The sequence below is a fragment of the Salmo salar genome, chromosome ssa09 (assembly GCF_905237065.1).
Source record: "Salmo salar chromosome ssa09, Ssal_v3.1, whole genome shotgun sequence".
Taxonomy (NCBI): domain Eukaryota; kingdom Metazoa; phylum Chordata; class Actinopteri; order Salmoniformes; family Salmonidae; genus Salmo; species Salmo salar.
In genome coordinates this window covers 73,792,024-73,816,170 of record NC_059450.1, presented here as the reverse complement: position 1 = coordinate 73,816,170, position 24,147 = coordinate 73,792,024, and the positions used below count along the sequence as shown (strand labels likewise).

General features: G+C 43.3%; 2 protein-coding genes across 2 annotated transcripts in view; both read left to right on the top strand.

Annotated features, from left to right (window-relative positions):
• The first annotated feature begins 4,057 nt into the window (after positions 1-4,057).
• Positions 4,058-6,629, top strand: smim32 (small integral membrane protein 32). Its single transcript, XM_045724003.1, has 2 exons — positions 4,058-4,964; positions 5,223-6,629. Exon 2 carries the CDS (start codon positions 5,249-5,251, stop codon positions 5,591-5,593), a length of 345 nt encoding a protein of 114 aa, XP_045579959.1. The 5' UTR covers positions 4,058-4,964; positions 5,223-5,248; the 3' UTR covers positions 5,594-6,629.
• A 3,370-nt stretch (positions 6,630-9,999) lies between these two features.
• LOC106611857 (protein diaphanous homolog 1) overlaps positions 10,000-24,147 on the top strand; it is a 198,665-nt gene continuing 184,517 nt past the window's right edge. The window contains 2 exon segments of the mRNA XM_045724002.1: positions 10,000-10,376; positions 10,641-10,763. Coding sequence (XP_045579958.1) covers positions 10,659-10,763 — 105 coding nt within the window. The 5' untranslated portion in view covers positions 10,000-10,376; positions 10,641-10,658.

Genomic DNA, 24,147 nt, shown 5'->3' with positions numbered 1-24,147 from the left:
TCTCTCCCTCTATCCTCCTCAGTCTCTCTGTCTCTCTCTCTCTCCCTCTGTCCCCCTCAGTCTCTCTGTCTCTCTCTCTCCCTCTGTCCCCCTCAGTCTCTCTGTCTCTCTCTCTCCCTCTGTCCCCCTCAGTCTCTCTGTCTCTCTCTCTCCCTCTGTCCCCCTCAGTCTCTCTGTCTCTCTCTCTCCCTCTGTCCCCCTCAGTCTCTCTGTCTCTCTCTCTCCCTCTGTCCCCCTCAGTCTCTCTGTCTCTCTCTCTCCCTCTGTCCCCCTCAGTCTCTCTGTCTCTCTCTCTCTCCCTCTATCCTCCTCAGTCTCTCTGTCTCTCTCTCTCCCTCTGTCCCCCTCAGTCTCTCTGTCTCTCTCTCTCCCTCTGTCCCCCTCAGTCTCTCTGTCTCTCTCTCTCCCTCTATCCTCCTCAGTCTCTCTGTCTCTCTCTCTCCCTCTGTCCCCCTCAGTCTCTCTGTCTCTGTCTCTCCCTCTGTCCCCCTCAGTCTCTCTGTCTCTCTCACTCTCCCTCTATCCTCCTCAGTCTCTCTGTCTCTCTCTCTCCCTCTATCCTCCTCAGTCTCTCTGTCTCTGTCTCTCCCTCTGTCCCCCTCAGTCTCTCTCTCTGTCTCTCTCTCTCTCCCTCTATCCTCCTCAGTCTCTCTGTCTCTCTCTCTCCCTCTATCCTCCTCAGTCTCTCTGTCTCTGTCTCTCCCTCTGTCCCCCTCAGTCTCTCTGTCTCTCTCTCTCCCTCTGTCCCCCTCAGTCTCTCTGTCTCTCTCTCTCCCTCTGTCCCCCTCAGTCTCTCTGTCTCTCTCTCCCTCTGTCCTCCTCAGTCTCTCTGTCTCTCTCTCTCTCCCTCTGTCCCCCTCAGTCTCTCTGTCTCTCTCTCTCCCTCTGTCCCCCTCAGTCTCTCTGTCTCTCTCTCTCCCTCTATCCTCCTCAGTCTCTCTGTCTCTGTCTCTCCCTCTATCCTCCTCAGTCTCTCTGTCTCTCTCTCTCCCTCTGTCCCCCTCAGTCTCTCTGTCTCTCTCTCTCCCTCTGTCCTCCTCAGTCTCTCTGTCTCTCTCTCTCCCTCTATCCTCCTCAGTCTCTCTGTCTCTGTCTCTCCCTCTATCCTCCTCAGTCTCTCTGTCTCTGTCTCTCCCTCTATCCTCCTCAGTCTCTCTGTCTCTCTCTCTCCCTCTGTCCCCCTCAGTCTCTCTGTCTCTCTCTCCCTCTGTCCTCCTCAGTCTCTCTGTCTCTCTCTCTCCCTCTATCCTCCTCAGTCTCTCTGTCTCTGTCTCTCCCTCTATCCTCCTCAGTCTCTCTGTCTCTCTCTCTCCCTCTGTCCCCCTCAGTCTCTCTGTCTCTCTCTCTCCCTCTGTCCCCCTCAGTCTCTCTGTCTCTCTCTCTCCCTCTGTCCCCCTCAGTCTCTCTGTCTCTCTCTCCCTCTATCCCCTTCAGTGTTTCTCTATCCTCTTTCTCTCTCTCTCGCTCCCTCTCTCTTTTTCTTTCATCTCTCTCTTTCTGTGTTCTCTCTTTCTCCCTCCTTCCCTTTCACTCTCCCTCCCTCCCTCCCTCCCTCTCTCTCTCTTAGGAATGTCTAAGGAACTTCTCTGTTCCCTTGTAAATGATTTTACAAGACAAAGACCCAAGACATGATCCCTTGCTGCTCCATAAATTGTTGTTAGTCTTTCTCGCTTTCTGTCGTTCTTGAATGTATGTGTTAATAAGAAAGAGACAAACAAAGAGAGAGAGAGAATGAGAGAGCGGAAGACAGAGATAAATAAAATGTGTGTGTGTCGGAGAGAGAGAGAGAGAGAGAGAGAGAGAGAGAGAGAGAGAGAGAGAGAGTCCCTAATAAAGCCTACTACAGTACAGCTGGAAGACAAGTGTTCATCATCCAAATTTGATTGTCATGGTGATGAGCAGAACTGGGTAACAAACACAATTAGCTATGGAGAAAGGCATCTTTGAACACCTGTGTCAGTATGTACTATATATATTTGTCTCCTGGTTGACCCTCTCTGTCAGAATAGGTTGCCCCGCTCTGTAGGCAAGCTGCTTGTTAACCTCGTGTCAGGAGACTGGACTGGAATTTGGCAAACACGGGTGAGATTGTCACCAAGCGGAATGTAAAGAGATCGAGTTGGACAGCGGAGCACTGGAAAAGTGGGCCATTCTTATTGGGTGCTGAGTTGGAGGAAGGGGGGGGGGGCGTGTGGAGGAGAGTGTAGGGAGAAAAGTAGGCCTAGGGCATAAAGCTATTACTATCTCCTTACCCGTCACAATTACTGAGATGTTTTCCCTTCCATATGTAAACATGGCTTGAGGCTATACTTGTGTTCATCTGTCACAAGGAGATTTAGCCAAGCACTGGGTTCTGAAGTCTCTTTTAACATTTTATATAAGTTAGTGTATGGTTACATAACAAGGTGATGACGTTTCACATAGTCGTCTAGAGGTCATTTAAGATGCAATGGTCTTTATATACTACAATGTTACATTATTACATCATACTCTCCCACGTCTTTGTCTTCTCACTGATCAGTAGGAGGCGGATCTAGGATGCCATTCCACGTCTACCTTCCATGTAGCTGAAGATGACTGTATCAGGGACAGGAGAGAAGGAAATGAAGCTATTGAAGTCCCCATGGAGAGTAAAGTGTTGTGATCTTGTATAGATTCAGATGTATTACGTTGTTATGATATTAAATGATAAAATAATAATAAGACATACTCTATATTGCACATGAAATCACACTCCTGTTCTGCAATGGTGAATGTTCTTTAATCTTTCCTCGCTTGGCAGATGTGTGTGTGTGTGTGTGTGTGTGTGTGTGTGTGTGTGTGTGTGTGTGTGTGTGTGTGTGTGTGTCTCAGTGGACCATGTCAGTCTGTCGTTCTGTTGTGACCACGACAGGTTCTCATGAAAATGAACCAGCCAGCCAACCTTTTATGGTTGTGCTGTTTTAATAATATCCAACCCAAATACCCACTGCAATAATGCTGGATTCCAATGGTCACCTTCACTTGAATATCTCTGACAAATGTCATCGTTGTGGTTTCTATACAGGGGCTGTGCTGTATTCATGCCTATTCTGTGATATCCTTCAATCTGACAGCAGGTGAGTGGGATTTCCATAGTGACAGTCAAGCAGAGACGAGTGAGAGAGAGACGAGAGAGAGAGAGAGAGAGAGAGAGAGAGAGAGAGAGAGAGAGAGAGAGAGAGAGAGAGAGAGAGAGAGAGAGAGAGAGAGAGAGAGAAGCATTCATTTACAGGGTTGGTGCTGGAGGCTGTCACTTATCAGAGAGAATGGTTGATCTCTGCAGCCAAACACAATAATATAATATTGGTATCATTTAGCAGCTGCGTGACACTGAGCTTGGCACGCAAGGCTATTATGATAATGTAGCAAATGTTTTTACATACTGCATTCCATTTGCACTTTGGGAATTCATATACCATGTATAAACCCACTCACTTTTGGCAAGAAGCTTTAAGATCTGTGGGTTAATATATCTGGGTGCCTGTACATACCTCCATCTATTATGATCCATAAAGCCTCACCATCTCCAACTGTCCATTCCATCCCAGGAATAGAATAACCCTCGCATCTCCACAGACCCACTGTCTACTCTCTATATGCCTACCAAGGACATGGCCTTACTTCGTCATCAGTCTCACTGTCATAGTACTCATCCACTCTCTCTGACAAAAACAAACTTTCCTGCTCTACCAGAAGAATGTACTTGCATCATGTGTATTTTCAGGAGAGGGGTTGGATGTGCAAGTTTACACATGAGGGTTAAGATAAATGCATTCAGATTTCAGCCTAGTTGCATGTCTGGTTGGGGGCTGTTCCTTTAATTGCCCCCCTCCCCACCTCCCCAAGCTCAGCTCTCTCTCTCTCTCTCTCTCTCTCTCTGTCTGTTTTAATTACCCTGAGAGATTCCGCACTGCCCTAACAATTGTTTCACTCACTTTCTCTCAAATGAAGAAAGACCTGTTGGGAGAAAAACGAGAGAAGGTGAGGGTGAGGGAGACAAGGCGTCACATGACACGCTTGACTTTAACACATCCCTGTCCGATGACATCTCCTCACCAACCCCGTGCGCATAGGAAGCCCATCAGGCGCGCTCCCTCTCTCCCCTCTCGGTAATCAATCTATCCTCTCCCCACAACACACAAACCGAAGCAGGGAGGAAGCTGTATACGACATTGAGAGAGAGAGAAAGAGCTCTATCGGGAGCTGGTGAAGAATATTTATGTCTTCTATACATTTTCTATCTCTCTCCTATCATTCTCTTCGGGTCTGGGTCGATATTCCCGTCAGGGGATCGTTTTGAGTTGAAGGCACTCAAAACCGAGATGTATCGACCTTACCTGGATATAAGAACGTGAGTGGAGCGCGAGAAGGAACCGGGAGTGAACCGGTGTGCCCCTTGCCTACCCTTTCTCTGCCCGCGTTCCAACCAAGACATTACAGCGCGCTAAGGAGCCACTTGGACCAACCTTTGAAACTTTACCAATTATACCAAGTAGCCATTCAATTTGCATAGTGGGCGACATTGTCACTTACAGTTCAGATAGGCTACTCTGGTGTTTACGGTAATAACTCTCAATGAAGAAATCAAAGGACTCAAATTGTTAATGATATCAGAGGAATTCCGTCCTCATAATCTCATCGCTACGGCGGGAGAAGCACCTGCATGGCGGTTTAGGCCTACATCACCGGTAACGAGACTAGACAACCTATGGTGATTTTGAGTGACTTAGACATACATGGATATGCGAAATTCAGTTCTGCGGCTTAAGGACAGGCGGCATATGGTCTGTTAGCGCGGTGGATTTAGTGACAAAACAACACTGCCTCTCCAGAGCGCGTCCTCCCTGGGAGAGAGCGGACAGAGCAAACAAAGCCTGAGGAATGCGGGCTCTGTTTCCCTGGATCTCCATCTCACCTGCGGGGACTACGCGGAACACACCAAAGTAAGTATTTGATTTGATTTGAGTAAGTAACGGATTCGTATGAGGTAGGCTATTATGGATAGAGACGCTCAGTTCCTTTGCGGTGTTGACACACCATGTCTTTCCATGTGCGTCATTATTTTACACAGGGGTATGTAGCCCAATTGTGTTCTTATGGTCGTTTGTGAACTGTTTAAATACATGTGCATGATTGATCGTTATATAGCCTATCAATACATTGATCTGGGATTAGAAACTGCTGTTTTACTCCCTTCCCAGTTGAACGTTGACCGGGTGGACGGCCGATGATGCGAGCGGTCATGTTGAGACAAATCCTGCTGAATTCAACCAAGGCACTAGACTTCGACCTAGGGATGGCTCTCCAGACGCACGAGACCGTGTCCATTAACGCATCTCACGGATCGGTGAACATGGCGGCGCTGCTCAGGCCTACGGGCAGCAGGGGCGGGATGCGGGAGGACGGGGAGCTGAACAAACCGGACCTGGCCACCTACTTGATAATCTGTCTGTTGCTGTTTCTGCTCGTGCTGCTCATCGTTTTCTTCATCAACTGTCAGCTGAGGAACTCTTTCTTCGCCTCCATGCCCTACGATCGGTCTCTCAGAGAGGCCCGGACCTCCTACAAGTAGAACCCGATACCAACTCAGCTGGTAACGTCTGTAGGATTAGGTAACGTGTGTTATGAATGTGTTCATGGAGGGATGTGTTATATTGACTATGCATAGTCCAGACGCTGTGCGTAACCGTTACGTGTTCATTTGGCACAATGAGATAGAGACCTATTACGCTCCCTGTTCCAAACTGGACTAAATGTCATTACGTGTAGGTCTATATAATGGTGTATGTTTTTTGTTTGTTTTTGTATATAAAACATTTTATATTATAGCACTGTAATGCGCTCTTATGTAGATCTATTGTGTAATTCTGAGCTTAAAGTTTCATTCTTTGTATTGTGTAAAACTATGATTAAATATATTATATTTGTCCATCTAGTTCAATATGGGTATATGAAAATCGTAGGGTGATGATGATGATGCGATGACACGGATTGATATATGAATATCCAAGACAAGAGGTTCCATGTATGCAATCCCTGTTTATTACGCGCTTTCGTTTATTTTTTAATTAAGCCGACACTCACAATTTACTAGTGTAATTGCTCGCAGAACAAATGGTTTACGCTGATATAAATCGCCCAAGCCAAATTGACTATCTATCCTTTTATCCAGAGGCCTCGCTGTCTACGCCGACTCCACTCAAATATGTTGTTCCAAAATACCTTTGATGGAGAATGAGATACGTATCTCCATATCCACTAGATGCCAAGACAGTTTTGTCACCACAGAGCAGTAGCCTGTGTGTTTGGGGGGGGGCGTTTTACGAATTCCTCAGCCAGCCTAGATAAAGACATTTTCATGGATTTGAGCACATGGGTGGGATTATTATTTGATGGAAATTGCTGTGAGTTTTGAAGTGAAAATAACAGTCGACTACGCATCAATTGGAGGCCTGCCCTTCCTGGATTTGGATCTACGGAGTCGGCACATTCTGAAGGAAAGATAAAGACATATTGTGGAAAGATAGACCACAGTTAATACTGCCTATACTCTAACGTAGCACCATACTCAGTGGTGTAAAGTACTTAAGTAAAAATACTTTAAAGTACTACTTAAGTGGTGTTTTGTGGTATCTGTACTTTATTTTACTATTTATATTTTTGACAACTTTTACTTCACTACATTCCTAAAGTATGAATGCTTAGGAGGACAGAAAATGGTCCAATTCAAGCACTTATCAAGAGAACATCCCTGGTCATCTCTACTACCTCTGATCTGGCGGACTCACTAAACACAAATGCTTTGTTTCTGAATGATGTCTGAGGGTTGGAATGTGCCCCTGGCTATCCGCAAATAAAAAAACACGAACAATTGTGCCAACTGGTTTGCTTAACCATATAAGGAATTTGAAATTATTTATACTTTTACTTTTGATGCTAAAGTACATTTTTGCAATGACATTTACTTTTGATACTTAAGTATTTTTAAAACCAAATACTTTAAAACTTCTACTCAAGTAGTATTTTACTTGGTGACTTTCACTTTTACTTGAGTCATTTTCTAATAAGGTATCTTTACTTTTACTCAAGTAAAAACCAGTTGGGTACTTTTCCCACCACTTCCCATACTTCTAGTCGAGTTTACTGCTGAGTCATTGAGACTTGTTGTGCTCAGAATCATGATCATTTGATTTGTTTTAGACAGGGGTGAAACTTTCTTGACACTTGAATGACCCGAAGATAACTCAGGCCAACCGTTGACATAAAACGAGCCTGCTGTTCGTGTTTTAACCACTAGGTGGTAGCCTAAGACGGTCATTAGTCTTACCTTGAACTCCAAGGAAAATGTGAAATAATTATGAAATCGTAAATCAAATTTAAGCTAATGAGGAAACATAGTATTTCCATATCACAGTGAACTGCAGAGGTGGATTCGTTCTATTGTTGTGTCTGTTTGTGTTTTTAAGACATAGGCTGAGTAAAATACCTTTTTCAACTCCATATGTTGGGATCGTTAAAATGATCGACTATGCAGCACACCCCAAACACATTCTAACGGGATTTTGTCATAGTGAATGATGCTGGAGTTGAGCTGGAACGACTAAAATGTGACACCAAAAATATAGCGGGAGGGGGATTCGGAAATTATAGGCTACTTTATTCAAAGCTACATTTCAATCAATTTAAATGAAGCCTTCAACTTTTCTATTTATATTAAGTATGATTTGATTCATTTGTTTTGCATCTTTATAGTTCACATGTAATTTTTGTTCACATTCATCAAATTAACAAGAATGACTTGAGGGCCCTTCTACCTGTCCATCTACTGCAGTGATTCCCAAACATTTTATAGTCCCAGCTGCGTACCCCGTCTAGCACCAGGGTCAGCCACTCTGAAATGTTGTTTTCTGCCATAATTGTAAGCCTGCCACACACACACTTTGCGATACATTTATTAAACATAAGAATGAGTTTTTGTCACAACCCGGCTCGTGGGAAGTGACAAAGAGCTCTTATAGGACCAGGGCACAAATAATAATAATCAATCATTTTGTTCTTTATTTAGCCATCTTACATATAAAACTTTATTTGTTCATCAAAAATGTTGAATAACTCACCACAGGTTAATGAGAAGGGTGTGCTTGAAAGGATACACATAACTGCAATGTTGGGTTGTATTGGAGAGAGTCTTAAATCATTTTCCACACACAGTCTGTGCCTGTATTTAGTTTTCATGCTAGTGAGGGACGAGAATCCACTCTCACGTAGGTACGATTTGCCAGGGCAAGAAACTCTGGCAGTGGCTTCTGATTAAATTCCATTTTCACAGAACTGCTTGTTGCAATTTCGATGAGGCTCTCTTGTTCAGATATCGGTAAGTGGATTGGAAGCAGGGCATGAAAGGGATAATGTATCCAGTTGTTTGTGTCGTCCGTTTTGGGAAAGTACCTGTGTAATTGCGCACCGAACTCACTCAGGTGCTTCGCTATATCACATTTGACATTGTCCGTAAGCTTGAGTTCATTTACACACAAAAAAATCATACAATGATGGAAAGACCTTTGTGTTGTCCTTGTTAATGCAGACAGAAAAGAGCTCCAACTTCTTAATCCTAGCCTCAATTTTGTCCCGCACATTGAATATAGTTGCGGAGAGTCCCTGTAATCCTAGATTCAGATCATTCAGGTGAGAAAAGACATCACTCAGATAGGCGAGTCGTGTGAGAAACTCGTCATCATGCAAGCGGTCAGACAAGCGAATATTATGGTCAGTAAAGAAAACTTTAAGCTCATCTCTCAATAAAAAAAAAAAACATGTCAATACTTTGCCCCTTGATAACCAGCACACTTCTCTATGTTGTAAAAGTGTTACATGGTCCCTGCCCATATCATTGCATAATGCAGAAAATACACGAGTCCTTGCTTTAATAAAGTTAACCATTTTCACTGTAGTGTCCAAAACGTCTTTCAAGCTGTCAGGCATTCCTTTGCCAGAAAGAGCCTCTCGGTGGATGTTGCAGTGTACCCAAGTGGCGTTGGGAGCAACTGCTTGCACTTTGTCATGGCTTTTGCGCCATCAGTGCAGATACCAACACATCTTGACCACCAAAGTCCATTTGAAGTCACAAAGCTGTCCAGTACAATAAAAATATCCTCTCATGTTGTCCTGGTTTCCAGTGGTTTTCAGAAGAGGATGTCTTCCTTAATTGAACCCCCTTAAATGTAGCAGACATATACCAGGAGCTGTGCCAGGACCGCCACATCTGTTGACTCATCCAGCTGTAACACATATAATTCACTTGCTTGTATGCGTAGTAATTGTTTCAAAACATCTCCTGCCATGTCATTGATGCGTCGTGAAACAGTGTTGTTTGATGAAGACATTGTCTGTATAGTTTTTTGGGCCTTTTCCCCCAGCATTGTCCCAGCCATATCCACAGCAGCAGGAATAATGAAGTACTCCACTATAGTATGGGGCTTGCCTGTCATAGTCACTCGGTAGCTCACCATATAAGACACTTCTAGCCCCTTATTATTAATTGTATCTGTCGCTTTTATACATGTCTTACTACTCGAAAGTCGTCTTTATTCTCGCTCAAAAAACTCCTGTGGTTTATTTTCAAATTGTCACGTTTCGTTTCTAAATGTCTGCGCAAGAGTGAAGGTTTCCTGCGAGAGAGTAATGGTTAATGTGATTGGATGTTAATTACTTGACTAGGCTACCTGTATTTGACATTGTGCTGTTATTTTGCTGAACACTAGATGGTTTCATTTTATTTTTTTGTCAGTGAAATGAGGCTACTCAGACGAGAAAAAAAACCTCAGTTGGAAAATATAAATGTACTGTTTGATAATTTATTTTTTGTATCATAAAAAAAAAACTGAATCACATTTTTATTTCTCGTACCCCAGTTTGGGAAAACCTAATGTACTGTATCTGTCCAGTCTCTCTGGGGTAGTTGTAGTGCGCATGGCTCCCCCCACCCGTTCTAGTTGTCAGGACAGGAAGAAGACTACTACTACTGTGGATGTGTTTCAACGTTGTCACTCGAGAAAGTTCACTTGTTGCAGTAATGGACACCAATATGGGGAAACTACACGACTACCGTGTTGTATAGAAACAATTGTGGTAGTAGGAAGAACCGTGTATGTTCACCGAGTTTTAAGATATCTAACGTTAGCCACTACATAGACAGGGAGGCACTCAACATTTGCAAGGATTACGGGAAACCGCTGTCTTTGGGACGACAACTGTGCAACATTAACTAACTAAAAGTACTGGTAAAGTTGTGTTTGCTGCAACAACAAAGAGTCGTCAAGAGTGGCTCCTATACGTTTTCCTTCCGCTGTTCGGGGGTACTTTAAATTTCCCTCCTTTTTCCATCACAGGCGGGGGGTTCGGGTTGTTGGCTAGCTAGCTGCTAGCCACTCGCTAATAGTAACTAGTCCAAAAGCAGTAACGTTGGGCGAGGACAGACAGGCATCAGGGGCTACCCAGACCTTTTGTTCTGCCGGAAAGGACAACTTTTCATAAGTTGGTAGCGAGGCGTCAGTTTGTTTTTGTGTAAAAATAGGGTTATCACCGGGTGTGTTTGAGTTTATTTTTGTTCTCCCTTTGAGGAAATTGTCTAAATCACAATGGATCCGAATGCGGGGAATTCTGCCTCCGCTGCTGCTCCCAAAAGCAAGAAGGACAAAAAAGAAAAGAAAAATTATGAAGATGGAGACGGGAAAAAGAAATTTGTACGTATTAATATTTCACTGATTGTGAGTTAGCTAGCTTATGCACTCATGTTCAATGTCACTTATGGGCTCTGATGGCAACATGCTGGACAAGTGTGGACTCATCAACAGCTACTTTTTGGTAGAACAAGTGGCTTGTCATCATATCACTTGTAACTCTGTCAGACCTGCTTGTGATTATATTTAATTTGCGACCAGTTATAACAGTATTCAGCGTGTTTTCCGACACCTCTGAAATCTGCAAGGCTAATGTCAAACCTTGGTTTGTGAACACATGAGGAAGTAGTTAGTTAGCCACCTGCTGAAACTCTGAAGTGTTGCACTAAGTGACATTGTAACCAACTGCATGACTCGGGGTTTGGAAACTGTTGCCCGGTAGCAAGTTATGTGGTTTGATTTGGAGATAATTCGGTTTGGGTTTAACAGGTTACTGTCTCCGGATTGAACCAGAGTATACTTTAAAGTACATTACAGATATGGAATGCATTTTCTTCTACACGTCACAATGACAGAAACGATTTTGAATGAGAAATGGATTTAAATCATCAACATAAAGAATATGCTACTTTGTATCGTAGAGTTAAACACTGACGTGGTACATCGCGCTGACTAGTAACCTGGTGGAGGTGATGTAGTACCATAGCCAGTGAGTACCCATGGCAAGAATGGGTAATTCAATGTGATGAACGATGTCAGCAAAATGTCCACGATAAGTGGTCTGTGTCATTTTCGGTTGATCATCTCAGCTCTAACAGAGGTCATTAGATCGACCCTACCTGGACACACCTCAAGCAGAAATAACCCTTCCCAGCATGCACCACTGCCCCCACCTGATGCTCATCCCACCAGACGGAGGCCACTGATTGGCTGATGGTGAACACACCCAGTTAGTTTTAGGACACTGTAACATAACCCTTGACCTCTACCTGTTGAGTGGTTCAGATTTGGGGGGTTGCAGGGGGATGGATATTATTAGTAGACATTCCACAGTGGATTAAAAAGAGCAGTGTTGTTAGAGATGACATGGCTATGAGGCTGAGTCAGATATATGCATACAGCTGCAGAGTATGTAGCCTAAAGCGAGTGCGCTCTGTCTGTCCTAACTGGATAAGTGACTTGTGTAATAAAAGTCTGCTATGCCAGAGCACTGCAGGAATCTCATCCTCTCCGTACTTGTACCTTTTCCTCTCTTTGACTGTTCATTTTTGGTTTTAATTTCATCACATTCGCATGCTTTCTGTTGTCTTCAGTGGCCGTTTTAGCTCATGTTGTTGAGTCTGATGAGCATGTGGAGGATGGAGCTTTGTTAGGCATGGATCAGGAGATCATCGATCCATTGCTCTATGCTACTGACGTAGCCCACTAGGTGATGATCGCTATGGTCGGCCCATGTGTTGAGTCCTTGGATTGGGTTAGTGTTCTGTGGTGTTTGTCCCAGTGTCAGTCAGGCTGAACACAGCTTGTCAACTCACTGAGGAGAAAGTGACAGAGGTGATAACATGAGACAGCCTCTGATCTTCAAGCATGCTGGCTGAAGAGCTGTGTCAAGAACCGTCTCTGTGTGTGGGTGTGCATTCTGCATTATACGTGTGTGTGTGTGTGTGTGAGAGGATGGCGAAGACCAGAGGACACGCCATTCTGTGCTACTTAGTTAACTTTAGTAAATCCCTCTGTCTTCCCTTTTAGGGCGTTAAACAAGTTCCTGTCTGTGTGCATGTACCCCACTGCCTTGGTTTACTGAATGTTCCACACGTTTAACTGCACTGATGTTGGTTCCACCTGTCTTTGATGGTGAATGCTTACTCTGTTGCAGTCAGTTGGGTTGAGTGAATGAACACCCATTACATATGTTTTGTTCTGTCCATCTCACCTCTCCATTTTATCACTGATAAACGCTTGCTTTTGGCACGTTCTTTGAACTCATGCCACGTTCCTTCCTCGCCAAGCCGCAGGGCTCACAGTCCCATTAGTAAGGGCAAAGAGATGTTTAATCTAAATATTGGATTATTGTGTGTGTGTGTGGTCTGCAGATGTTTGAACGTTAATGTTAAACTGTATCTGGTGTGTGTTGTTGGGCTGTTCTGTGACAACATGGGCTCACCTTTTAAACTCTTCAGTTGTATTGAAAGAATGGGAGTCATTTCTGCTTTTCTTTCTCAAACATCCTTTTTCTTGGACAGAATCCCGGGCGGTTTCTCGTTTACATTTTTCTCTTCATTTAGGAAAACAATCAGGCTACAGTACAAATCCAGCTATTACCTCATTTTACTATTTCAATGTTTCTTTACTACGTTTCAAGACATTGGAAGCCAGTTTGAGTTAGTAACTGCGTGTACATATCTGCTTGTTATTCGCTAAACAAAGACACAAGCCTTCTGACTCTTTGGTCTATATTGTTGCAGGAAGTTGTGCAAAAATTAGAAGCAGGAAATTATTTTTTTCTTCCCCATTACCCATTCTGTCACTACACATCCCCTCCTCCTCTCCATCTATTGTGGCAGGGCCCAGAGGCACCAGTGTGGGTAGTAAATACGTTTACGCAACTCAACTCACTGTTGATATTTTGGACCATACTCTTAAACTGAGAAGGAGTACTGGGCTGCTTCGTGTCTGAGAAGGAGTACTGGGCTGCTTCGTGTCTGAGAAGGAGTACTGGGCTGCTTCGTGTCTGAGAAGGAGTACTGGGCTGCTTCGTGTCTGAGATGGAGTACTGGGCTGCTTCCTGTCTGAGAAGGCGTAGTGGGCTGCTTCCTGTCTGAGAAGGAGTACTGGGCTGCTTCCTGTCTGAGAAGGCGTAGTGGGCTGCTTCCTGTCTGAGAAGGCGTAGTGGGCTGCTTCCTGTCTGAGAAGGAGTCTCGGGCTGCTTCGTGTCTGACAAGGAGTACTGTGCTGCTTCGTGTCTGAGAAGGAGTACTGGGCTGCTTCGTGTCTGAGAAGGAGTACTGGGCTGCTTCGTGTCTGAGAAGGAGTACTGGGCTGCTTCGTGTCTGAGAAGGAGTACTGGGCTGCTTCGTGTCTGAGAAGGAGTACTGGGCTGCTTCGTGTCTGAGAAGGAGTACTGGGCTGCTTCGTGTCTGAGAAGGAGTACTGGGCTGCTTCGTGTCTGAGATGGAGTACTGGGCTGCTTCCTGTCTGAGAAGGCGTAGTGGGCTGCTTCCTGTCTGAGAAGGCGTAGTGGGCTGCCTCGTGGCGTAAACATACTGGGCCTTACACCTACACAGAGAGAGATGAACGAGGGGATGGCGTAACTCAACTGTAGCCCTGTTAACCTGCCATGTTTAGCCTCCCCAACACACACACACACACACACACACACACACACACACACACACACACACACACACACTTCTAGTATCAGGGGATGGCATTCCTCAGCTAACCCCTGGTCATCCCAGGCACCTTGTTAAATTGCCATGATGTTTCTCTGTCAGTGAGTCTGACCCATGTCTCAGGTGAGAACCTGACCTCTGATCCTCATGGTCGTGGTAGGCCTACTCAGAGCTACTCGCCTGTTTGTTCAAGGGATTATTCACTGAACCCTGGCTGGCCAGCATGCTAGTTAGTGATGTGGGGGGAAATCGATAGTTACATATCGCCATATTATTTTGGGACAATTATATCCATATTTGACTAAGTATCGATTTTTATTTTTTTGTTTGCTACTGTAGTTAGCATTAGCTAGCGCTAGTCGGCTATACTTGCACCAAAATTCAGGTATTTGTCATCCTATAGCTCAATCTACTTTTTAAATAGGGAGCCAACATGTTTTTAGCACTTATTTCCTTGACTGATTAAAACTTTATGTTCTCATGGCCTTCTCTTGTCTCTCTGCAGCAGACCTATAGTGAGCAATATGTGTGGAACATCAAGTCACAATGAAATCGCAGTATCGAATTGCAATACATATAGAATTGAGAGAATCACAGTGCATATCATATCGGCACCTAAGTATGGTGATGTCCCTGGTAATTCCCAGGCTGAAGGCTAGCACAGGGTGTATGAGCTGTGTGCAGTCATCAGAAGTGCATAGTGCTTGGATCTCCCAAGCATGGTCATGTACACGCACGCCCAATCAACCACGTCTAGATCCTCTGTGTGACTGATCCCTGACAGCACTTATCCATTCCAGCTGGTAGACTTTATTTCCTTTCGGAGTCGCATATTTGCTGCTGTGGCTTTGCCACCTGTAGGTTCTGCAGCAGGTTACATCACCATAGTAATGCACACTTCCTGATTCATTTTTTGTTGGGTTGTTTTTGTTGCTGTTTAATAGGAGAGTGCTGCACAACTTACTAAGATGTCTCACCTCACCCAGACTTAACATGAGGATATCTTAGGGTCAAATTAACTTAAAATTGCCCATTGTAATTTTGGATTTTATCCCAAGAGTATCAATTGAGTGAGACACCAAACTGGTATCTTTAAGTCATGGTGAAATTCTTGAATGGTGTTATTGGAAATGGTTGCCACTGTCTCGCCCTAGAGTGGGGAGTGGTTTGTGTGTGTAGCTCTGTACTGACGGCCAGGGAGGTTGAACTATGAGGATCAGCAGCCACTTACCTACCTGCGTCTAAGTGCTTACTCAGATACTCTTATGGACGTGCAGACATAGACACCCACTAAGAGGGGGCTTTGTTCGAGGGCTTCTTGTCTAATCCACCCCAAACCACTCATTTCTATGATTAACAGTGTTAAATAACACATGTAAAAAAATATATAGAAATTGTGGAAATCTGTTGCCAGCTCAAGTTGACAAAAAAATAAATAAACACAATGCAATGCTCTCTCTCTGGGCTGGATAGCTAGCTACATAGCTACACACAATAATGCTAAAGTCAATATCAGCATGTGAAGTAGCTAGCTAGCTAGCTGTAAAATTGTCTAAACAAACTGAACAATCAATTTAGGAGTCTCTCTCAGAGGTGTAGTCGGTTGCTATGGCAACAGCGGCCCTTTCCCACAGACACACAGGCGCATTGCAAGATGGTACTTGAAGGAGAAACCGAGTTGAATAATTTGGTACACTATTTAGGTTGGGCACATCTAAGCGAAATATCTACTTTGTCATGACGATATAAACAGATGGTATGGCCATACTTGTCTAGAACACATCCATCTATTGGCTGATTAGGTGATCTGGAATGCAGGTAATTGTTTTAAAAGCGTTATTTATTTAATTTTTTATTTATTTCACCTTTATTTAACCAGGTAGGCAAGTTGAGAACAAGTTCTCATTTACAATTGCGACCTGGCCAAGATAAAGCAAAGCAGTTCGACACAAACAACAACACAGAGTTACACATGGAGTAAAACAAACACAGTCAATAATACAGTAGAAAAATAAGTCTATATACAATGTGAGCAAATGAGGTGAGATAAGGGCAAAAAGGCCATGGTGGCGAAGTAAATACAATATAGCAAGTAAAACACTGGAATGGTAGATTTGTAGTGGGAGAAAGTGCAAAGTAGAAATAGAAATAATAGTGTGCAAAGGAGCTAAATAAATAAAAAAATAAATACAGTAGGGGAAGAGGTAGTTGTTTGCGCTAAATTATAGATGGGCTATGTACAGGTGCAGTAATCTGTGAGCTGCTCTGACAGCTGGTGCTTAAAGCTAGTGAGGGAGATGAGTGTTTCCAGTTTCAGAGATTTTTGTAGTTCGTTCCAGTCATTGGCAGCAGAGAACTGGAAGGAGAGGCAGCCGAAGGAGGAATTGGCTTTGGGGGTGACCAGAGAGATATACCTGCTGGAGCGCGTGCTACAGGTGGGAGCTGCTATGGTGACCAGTGAGCGGAGATAAGGGGGGACTTTACCTAGCAGGGTCTTGTAGATGACCTGGAGCCAGTGGGTTTGGCGACGAGTATGAAGCGAGGGCCAGCCAACGAGAGCGTACAGGTCGCAGTGGTGGGTAGTATATGGGGCTTTGGTGACAAAACAGATGCCACTGTGATAGACTGCATCCAATTTATTGAGTAGGGTGTTGGAGGCTATTTTGTAAATTACATCGCCGAAGTCGAGGATTGGTAGGATGGTCAGTTTTACAAGGGTATGTTTGGCAGCATGAGTGAAGGATGCTTTATTGCGAAATATTAGTTATGAAATGTGATAGTGTGCTCTCTCCAGTGACAAGAACCATGTAGCCAATATTCCCTCTCATTTTTTGGGGCACTGAGCAAAGTTCAGGTCTGCAGAGCGCAAACGTCCAGCATGCATTTACTGTGAACACTGAGGCTGTACTCGCTGTAAGTTAGTTTTAGACAGTGGTCAAGTAGACTACTGTGGTTATGTGATCATAATGTAGGCCTACAATCAAACAGAATGGAGGAAATGCATCCCCTAACATTTTAACATGGAAATAGCTGCTCTATCATTCAGCCTACAGCAGCAGCCAATGTGTGGTATTCAATGTAGGCTTACATTACATGAGACTTTTAGAAAAAACATGCAGCGCTTGACAATAACCTGTTTATCCGCTTGTCCTTCAGACAAGGAGGTGACTGAAAATGTTGTGGTGTTTGATGCAAGAAACCACTATATAAAATACATTATTATTTACATACCATTATTACAGAGAATCAAACAAATTATGCTACCCTATGCCTTTTGGCCACTTAGCTTATTCAAGCCTTACTCAAAATACAACACTGCCCCTTTAAGACAAAAGCTCTTTACCTGACTAGCTTTTGAACGTTTTGTGCTCTTGTAAGAAGCAACCACTCCCCTATTGCTGACTACAAATGATCTATAACTGGACTAATAACTCACTAACTAGCAAAGGATATTTAAAAAATGTGCGCACATCAAAACAAGCGCATCTACTCACGACCACTCATGCTGTAAGCATAGTCCAGTTGAAAGTGAACGGCACAGATCCACACTCCTATATGGCAATGGTATATTTGTATATAGGCCTACGGCAGTTCTGATTGGTTTATGTTGCACCGGTCTGTGAAGAGTACGGGCTGAGTAGTGTGTCAATGCAATAGCATCCTACTCCCATGCGTTCTGCCTACAACAAAATGTATTGTATAGTTGGTTTTGTTTCTGTATGTTGCGTTGGTTAATATTGCATTGATTCGACCACAGTTCCCACAGTAAAGGGAAACATTGATAGTGTTAACTGACAGGGAAAACTCTAGAAAGTTGAGTGAAGTTCAACATAGTGCTTGTCTGTGTGGGCTGATATTTCTACTGCACGGCAGTCCCGGGGAGCTGCACACCTGCTTGCAGATTAGAGGAAACATCGCATGTAGCTAGGACGTGTTCCTATACGATTTCCTGATTTCACAGACGGACCACTTAAGTTAAATCATGCGGAAAATTGTTATTGAACATAGGCTTTCATTAAATTGACAGGAGTTTCATGCTTTTTATTTCTGGGGGTGGATTATCCGTTTAACGTATTATTTTAGCACTGACTTGAAGTTAGCATCGTTATGCCTAAAATCAGCCGTGCAAATTTAAGTTAGCGTCATGACGAGGTTGACCAATTATGATTTTTCAACACCGATACCGATTATTGGAGGACCCAAAAAAGCCGATACCGATTAATCGGCCGATTTAAAATAAAATATAGGGAAAAAAATTCATACACAAAATAAAAGAGAGCTTTTTTTTATTGAAATATAAATATATAAGAATATATTAAAAAAAATATTTATATATATTTATATTTGTAATAATCACAATTACAACAATACTGAATGAACACTTATTTTAACTTATTATAATACATCAATAAAATCAATTTAGTCTCAAATAAATAATGAAACATGTTCAATTTGGTTTAAATAATGCAAAAATAAAGTGTTGGAGAAGAAAATAAAAGTGCAATATGTGCCATGTAAAAAAAGCTAACGTTTAAGTTCCTTGCTCAGAATATGAGAACATATGAAAGCTGGTGGTTCCTTTTAACATGAGTCTTCAATATTCCCAGGTAAGAAGTTTTAGGTTGTAGCTATAGGAATTATAGCACTATTTTTCTCTATACCATTTGTATTTCATATACCTTTGACTATTGTATGTTCTTGTAGGCACTATAGTATTGCCAGCCTAATCTCGGGAGTTGATAGGCTTGAAGTCATAAACAGCACAATGCTTAAAGCACAGCGAAGAGCTGCTGGCAAATGCAGGAAAGTGCTGTTTGAATGAATGCTTACGAGCCTGCTGCTGCATACCACTGCTCAGTCAGCCTGCTATATCAAATCATAGACTTAATTATAATAACACGAGCCTTAGGTCATTAATATGGTCTAATCTGGAAACTATCAATTCGAAAACAAAACGTTTATTCTTTCAGTGAAATAAAGAACCGTTCCGTATTTTATCTAACGGGTGGCATCCCTAAGTCTAAATATTGCTTTTACATTGCACAACCTTCAGTGTTCTGGAAAATTAATTACGGTCTTTGTTAGGAAGATATGGTCTTCACACAGTTCGCAACGAGCCAGGCAGCCCAAACTGCTGCATATACCCTGACTCTGCTTGCACAGAACGCAAGAGAAGTGACACAATTTCCCTAGTTAAAATAAATTCATGTTAGCAGGCAGTATTAACTAAATATGCAGGTTTAAAAATATATACTTCTGTGTATTGATTTTAAGAAAGGCATTGATGTTTATGGTTAGGTACATTGGTGCAACGACAGTGCTTTTTTTGTGAATGCGTTTGTTAAATCATTTACATTTTTTACATTTTTAGTCATTTAGCAGACGCTCTTATCCAGAGCGACTTACAGTAGTGAATGCATACATTTCATACATTTTTTTTTTTTCTGTGCTGGCCCCCCGTGGGAATCGAACCCACAACCCTGGCGTTGCAAACACCATGCTCTACCAACTGAGCTACAGGGTGAAGTAGGCTGTGATTCAATGATAAATTAACAGGCACTACATCGAATATATGCAACGCAGAACAAGCTAGTTAACCTAGTAATATCATCAACCATGTGTAGTTAACTAGTGATTATGTTAATATTGATTGCTTTTTATAAGATACGTTTAATGCTAGCTAGCAACATACCGTGGCTCCTTGCTGCACTCGCGTAACAGGTAGTCAGCCTGCCACGCAGTCTCCTCGTGGAGTGCAACGTAATCGGCCATAATCGGTGTCCAAATACCGATTTGTTATGAGAACCTGAAATCGGCCCTAATTAATCAGCCATTCCGATTAATCGGTCGACCTCTAGTCATGACACTTAACCGGAACATTGCATGAAGTGGCCTGAGCCAAGCAACAGATGCAGTAAGCTCTGTTTCTCCCTTAGTTACAATTCAGGTAGCTAGAGCTCTGTCTTTGGGATACAGAGAGAGGTCAATCAGGGGTCATAACCTCTCACTCTCTTCTGAGTCTTCTGAGGACAGACGGGCAGTCGGACAGACGGATGGCCAGGTAGATGAACAGTCAGACACGGTGTGTATGATGAGGACGTTATGCTGTTGTTTGTGTTCTGAGGGATTAGTCAGTATTAAAGTGTTTGACTCTCGCATTCTCAGCCCCCCCCTATATTTTCTAGCATGCTAGCAGATACCCATCAACTTCCAGTCATTGCACTAATGCTAGTTAGCATTGGCTCGCAAAAGTATTTCTAACTTCCTTCATAGTGGACACAGAGACATTAAAATGGCATCCACGAGTTGATCTGAATCTGGGGAGGTAGATAAGGGGCTTAATTGCCAAAATCCTGAAGTATCCCTTTAAAATGGGTTTAAATTGTTGGGGATACGGGGGGCTACAAGAAACGGCTAAACAAAGCTATTTCAGCCAAAGGGGACAACACCAGCTATTGAAGTTAGGGGTGTACTTAGTTTTTTCTGCACTATGGATTTGCATTTGATGAATAAATTATTGCAAAGTATAATCTGTCAGTGTGATTTGTTAAATTAGGTCCCCTTTATCTGTCAATAGTGTTGAAGTGAAGATGACATCTTTCCAAATGTACAAAAAAATAAAAATTTTCAGGGGGTGTACTTAGTTTTCACCATAACTGTACATACGGTGCATTTAGAAAGTATTCAGACCTCTTTTGACTTTTTCAACATTTTGTTATCTTACAGCCTTATTATAAAATTGATTTAAGTTAAAAACATTTGCTCATCAATCTACACATACCACATAATGACAAAGCAAAAACAGCTTTTTTTTGTACAAACTTTTGCAAATTTGTTAAAGAAAAAAAGCTCCGGTCCATCCTGTTTCCAAAACCAGTCCAGGAGGTAGAAGGAATTGTTGGTAGATCTCCGAGACAGGATTGTGTCAAGGCACAGATCTGAGGAAGGGTACCCAAACATTTCTGCAGCATTGAAGGCTCCCAAGAACACAGTGGCCTCCATCATCCTTAAATGGAAGAAGTTTAGAACCACCAAGACTCTTCCTAGAGATGGCCGCCCAGCCAAACTGAGCAATTAGGGGAGAAGGGCCTTGGTCAGGGAGGTGACCAAGAACCCAATGGTCACTCTGACAGAGCTCCAGAGTTCCTCTGTGGAGATGGGAGAACCTTTCAGAAAGACAACCATCTCTGCAGCACTCCACCAACCAGGCCTTCATGGTGGAGTAGCCAGTCAGAAGCCACTCCTCAGTAAAAGGCACATGACAGCCCACTTGGAGTTTGCCAAAAGGCACCTAAAGTACTCTCACATCATGAGAAACAAGATTCTCTGGTCTGATGAAACCAATATTGAACTCTTTGGCCTGAATGCCAAGCATCACGTCTGGAGGAAACCTGGCACCGTCCTTACAGTGAAGCATGGTGGTGGCAGCTTCATGCTGTGGGGGTGTTTTTCAGTGGCAGGGACTGGGAGACTAGTCAGGATCGAGGGAAAGATGAACAGAGAAAAGTACAGAGATCCTTGATGAAAACCTGCTCAGGACCTCAGACTGGGGTGAAGGTTTACATCCCACGACCCTAAGCACACAGCCAAGACAACACAGGAGTGGCTTCGGGACAAGTCTCTGAATGTCCTTGAGTGGCCCAGACTTGAACCCGATGGAACATCTCTGGAGAAACCTAAGAATAGCAGTGCAGTGATGCTCCCAATCCAACCTGAGAAAGCTTGAGAGGATCTGCAGAGAAGAATGGGAGATACTAAATATGAGATTTCAGTTTTGTATTTTTAATACATTTGCAAACATTTTTCAAAAACAGTTTTTGCTTTGTCATTATGGGCTATTGTGTGCATTTTTGATGGGGGGGGGACAAAATGTGGAAAAAGTCAAGGGGTCTGAATCCTTTCCGAATGCCCTGTACAGAAACTAACAATCAATCGAGAGATGGGTTTAGAGGGGCAAAGGACAAGGAGAGAGACATCGATAGATAAGAGGGATCATGGGAGAAAAAACTAAGATAAAAAGTTGGTTTTGGTATGTGGGCTTCTAGGAACACTCTGTTTCTATAGAGAGGGCCTTATCAAACACTGGGCATGAATATTAGCTGTGTGTGTGTGTGAGATTCTGCTGATACATGCTCTGTGTGGGTGAACAGGTACACGGTGTGAAACTGCTCTATGCAGCCTCCTCATTACGGAGACTCAGGCTTTGGGTTTGGAGCATTATCGAAATGGACACTTCCTCACTGCAGGCGTCTCCCCATTCTCCTGGAACAGCTGTGATAAGCTGTGAGCCTTGTCTCCCAGTCCGAGTGCAAGTACCCAGCTGTCAACCTACTCACTCTGGAGCCATGCCAATTAGTGGGAGGAAAGTTGTACGTGTCCTGGAGGGTCAATACTGGACAGGGATGTGTGGAGCAGGGTTTTCAGACAGTCAGATCAAGCTGCTGAGAACCAGGCTGTGGGTTCTGTGACTGCATAGGGGCAATTCCACGTTAACAGAATTATGCTTTGACTAGTTTTTTTCACTTTAAAATGTACACCAAATAAAAACCATTGACTTCAGTTTGACAAACCATACAACTCTATGCACTAATTTTAACAGTTTCCACTGAGAAATGTACAAAAGCAAATTGAGTGGAAGAACTGTGCAGATTCAGGTCTTTGTAACAGATGTATGGTCAAATCTCCCTCAGGTTTCTATGCTACCACGTTTTCAAAAAACTCTCTTAAATATCTGCTCTGAATTAAGATTCAAAGATGTCTGCATAAAGAATGTGGTGTTGGATATGAAAAAATCGACACTGAACAAAAATATCAACGCAGCATGCAACAATTTTATAGTTAGTTCATATAAGGAATTCATCCAATTGAAATAAATTCGTTAGGCCCTAATCTATGTATTCCACATCACTGGGAATACAAATACCTTAAAAAAAAAAGTATGGCCGTGGATCAGAAAACCAGTCAGTATCTGGTGTGACCACCATTTGCCTCATGCAGCGCGACACATCTCTTTCGTATAGAGTTGATCAGGCTGTTGATTGTTGCCTATGGAATGTTGTCCCACTCCTCTTCAATGGCTGTGTGATGTTGCTGGATATTGGCGGGAACTGGAACACGCACACGTCGATCCAGAGCATCCCAAACATGCTCAATGTGTGACATGTCTGGTGAGTATGCAGGCCATGGAAGAACTGGGTCATTTTCAGTTTCCAGGAATTGTTTACAGATCCTTGCTACATGGGGACATGCAATATCATGCTGAAACATGAGGTGATGGTGGAGGAGGAATGTCACGACAATAAGCCTCCAGGATCTCGTCACGATATATCTGAGCATTCAAATTTCCATTGATAAAATGCAATTGTTTTAGTTGTCTGCATCTTATACCAGCCCATACCACAACCTCACTACCGCTGTTCACAATGTTGACATCAGCAAAGCGCTCACCCACACAACGCAATACCCGCTGTCGGCCATCTGCCCCGTATAGCTGAAATCAGGGTTAATCCATGAAGAGCACACTTCTCCAGCATGCCAGTGGCCAAGACCCTGGTGGGGACAACGAGCACACAGATAACTTTCCCTGAGATGGTTTATGACAGTTTGTGCAGAAATTCTTAGATTGTGTAAACCCACAGTTTCATCAGCTGTCCAGGTGGCTGGTCTCAGACGATCCTGCAGGTGAGGAAGCCGGATGTGGAAGTCTTGGGCTGACGTGGTTACACGTGGTCTGCGTTTGAGAGGCCGGTTGACGTACTGCCAGTTTCTCTAAAATGACATGGTAGAGAAATGAATATTAAATTCTCTGGCAACAGCTCTGGTGGACATTCCTGCAGTCAGCATGCCAATTGCACACACACTCAAAACATGAGGCCTATGTGGCATTTTGTTGTGACAACTGCACATTTTAGAGTGCTGTTTTATTGTCCCCAGCACAAGGTGCACCTGTGTAATGATCATGCTGTTTAATCAGCTTCTTGATATGCCACACATGTCAGGTGGATGGATTATCTTGGCAAAGGAGAAATGCTCACTAACGGGATGTGCAAAACCTT

Coding starts and splice junctions, on each gene's coding strand:
- smim32 (XM_045724003.1), top strand. CDS start 5,249: ATGATGCGAGCGGTCATGTTGAGACAAATCCTGCTGAATTCAACCAAG.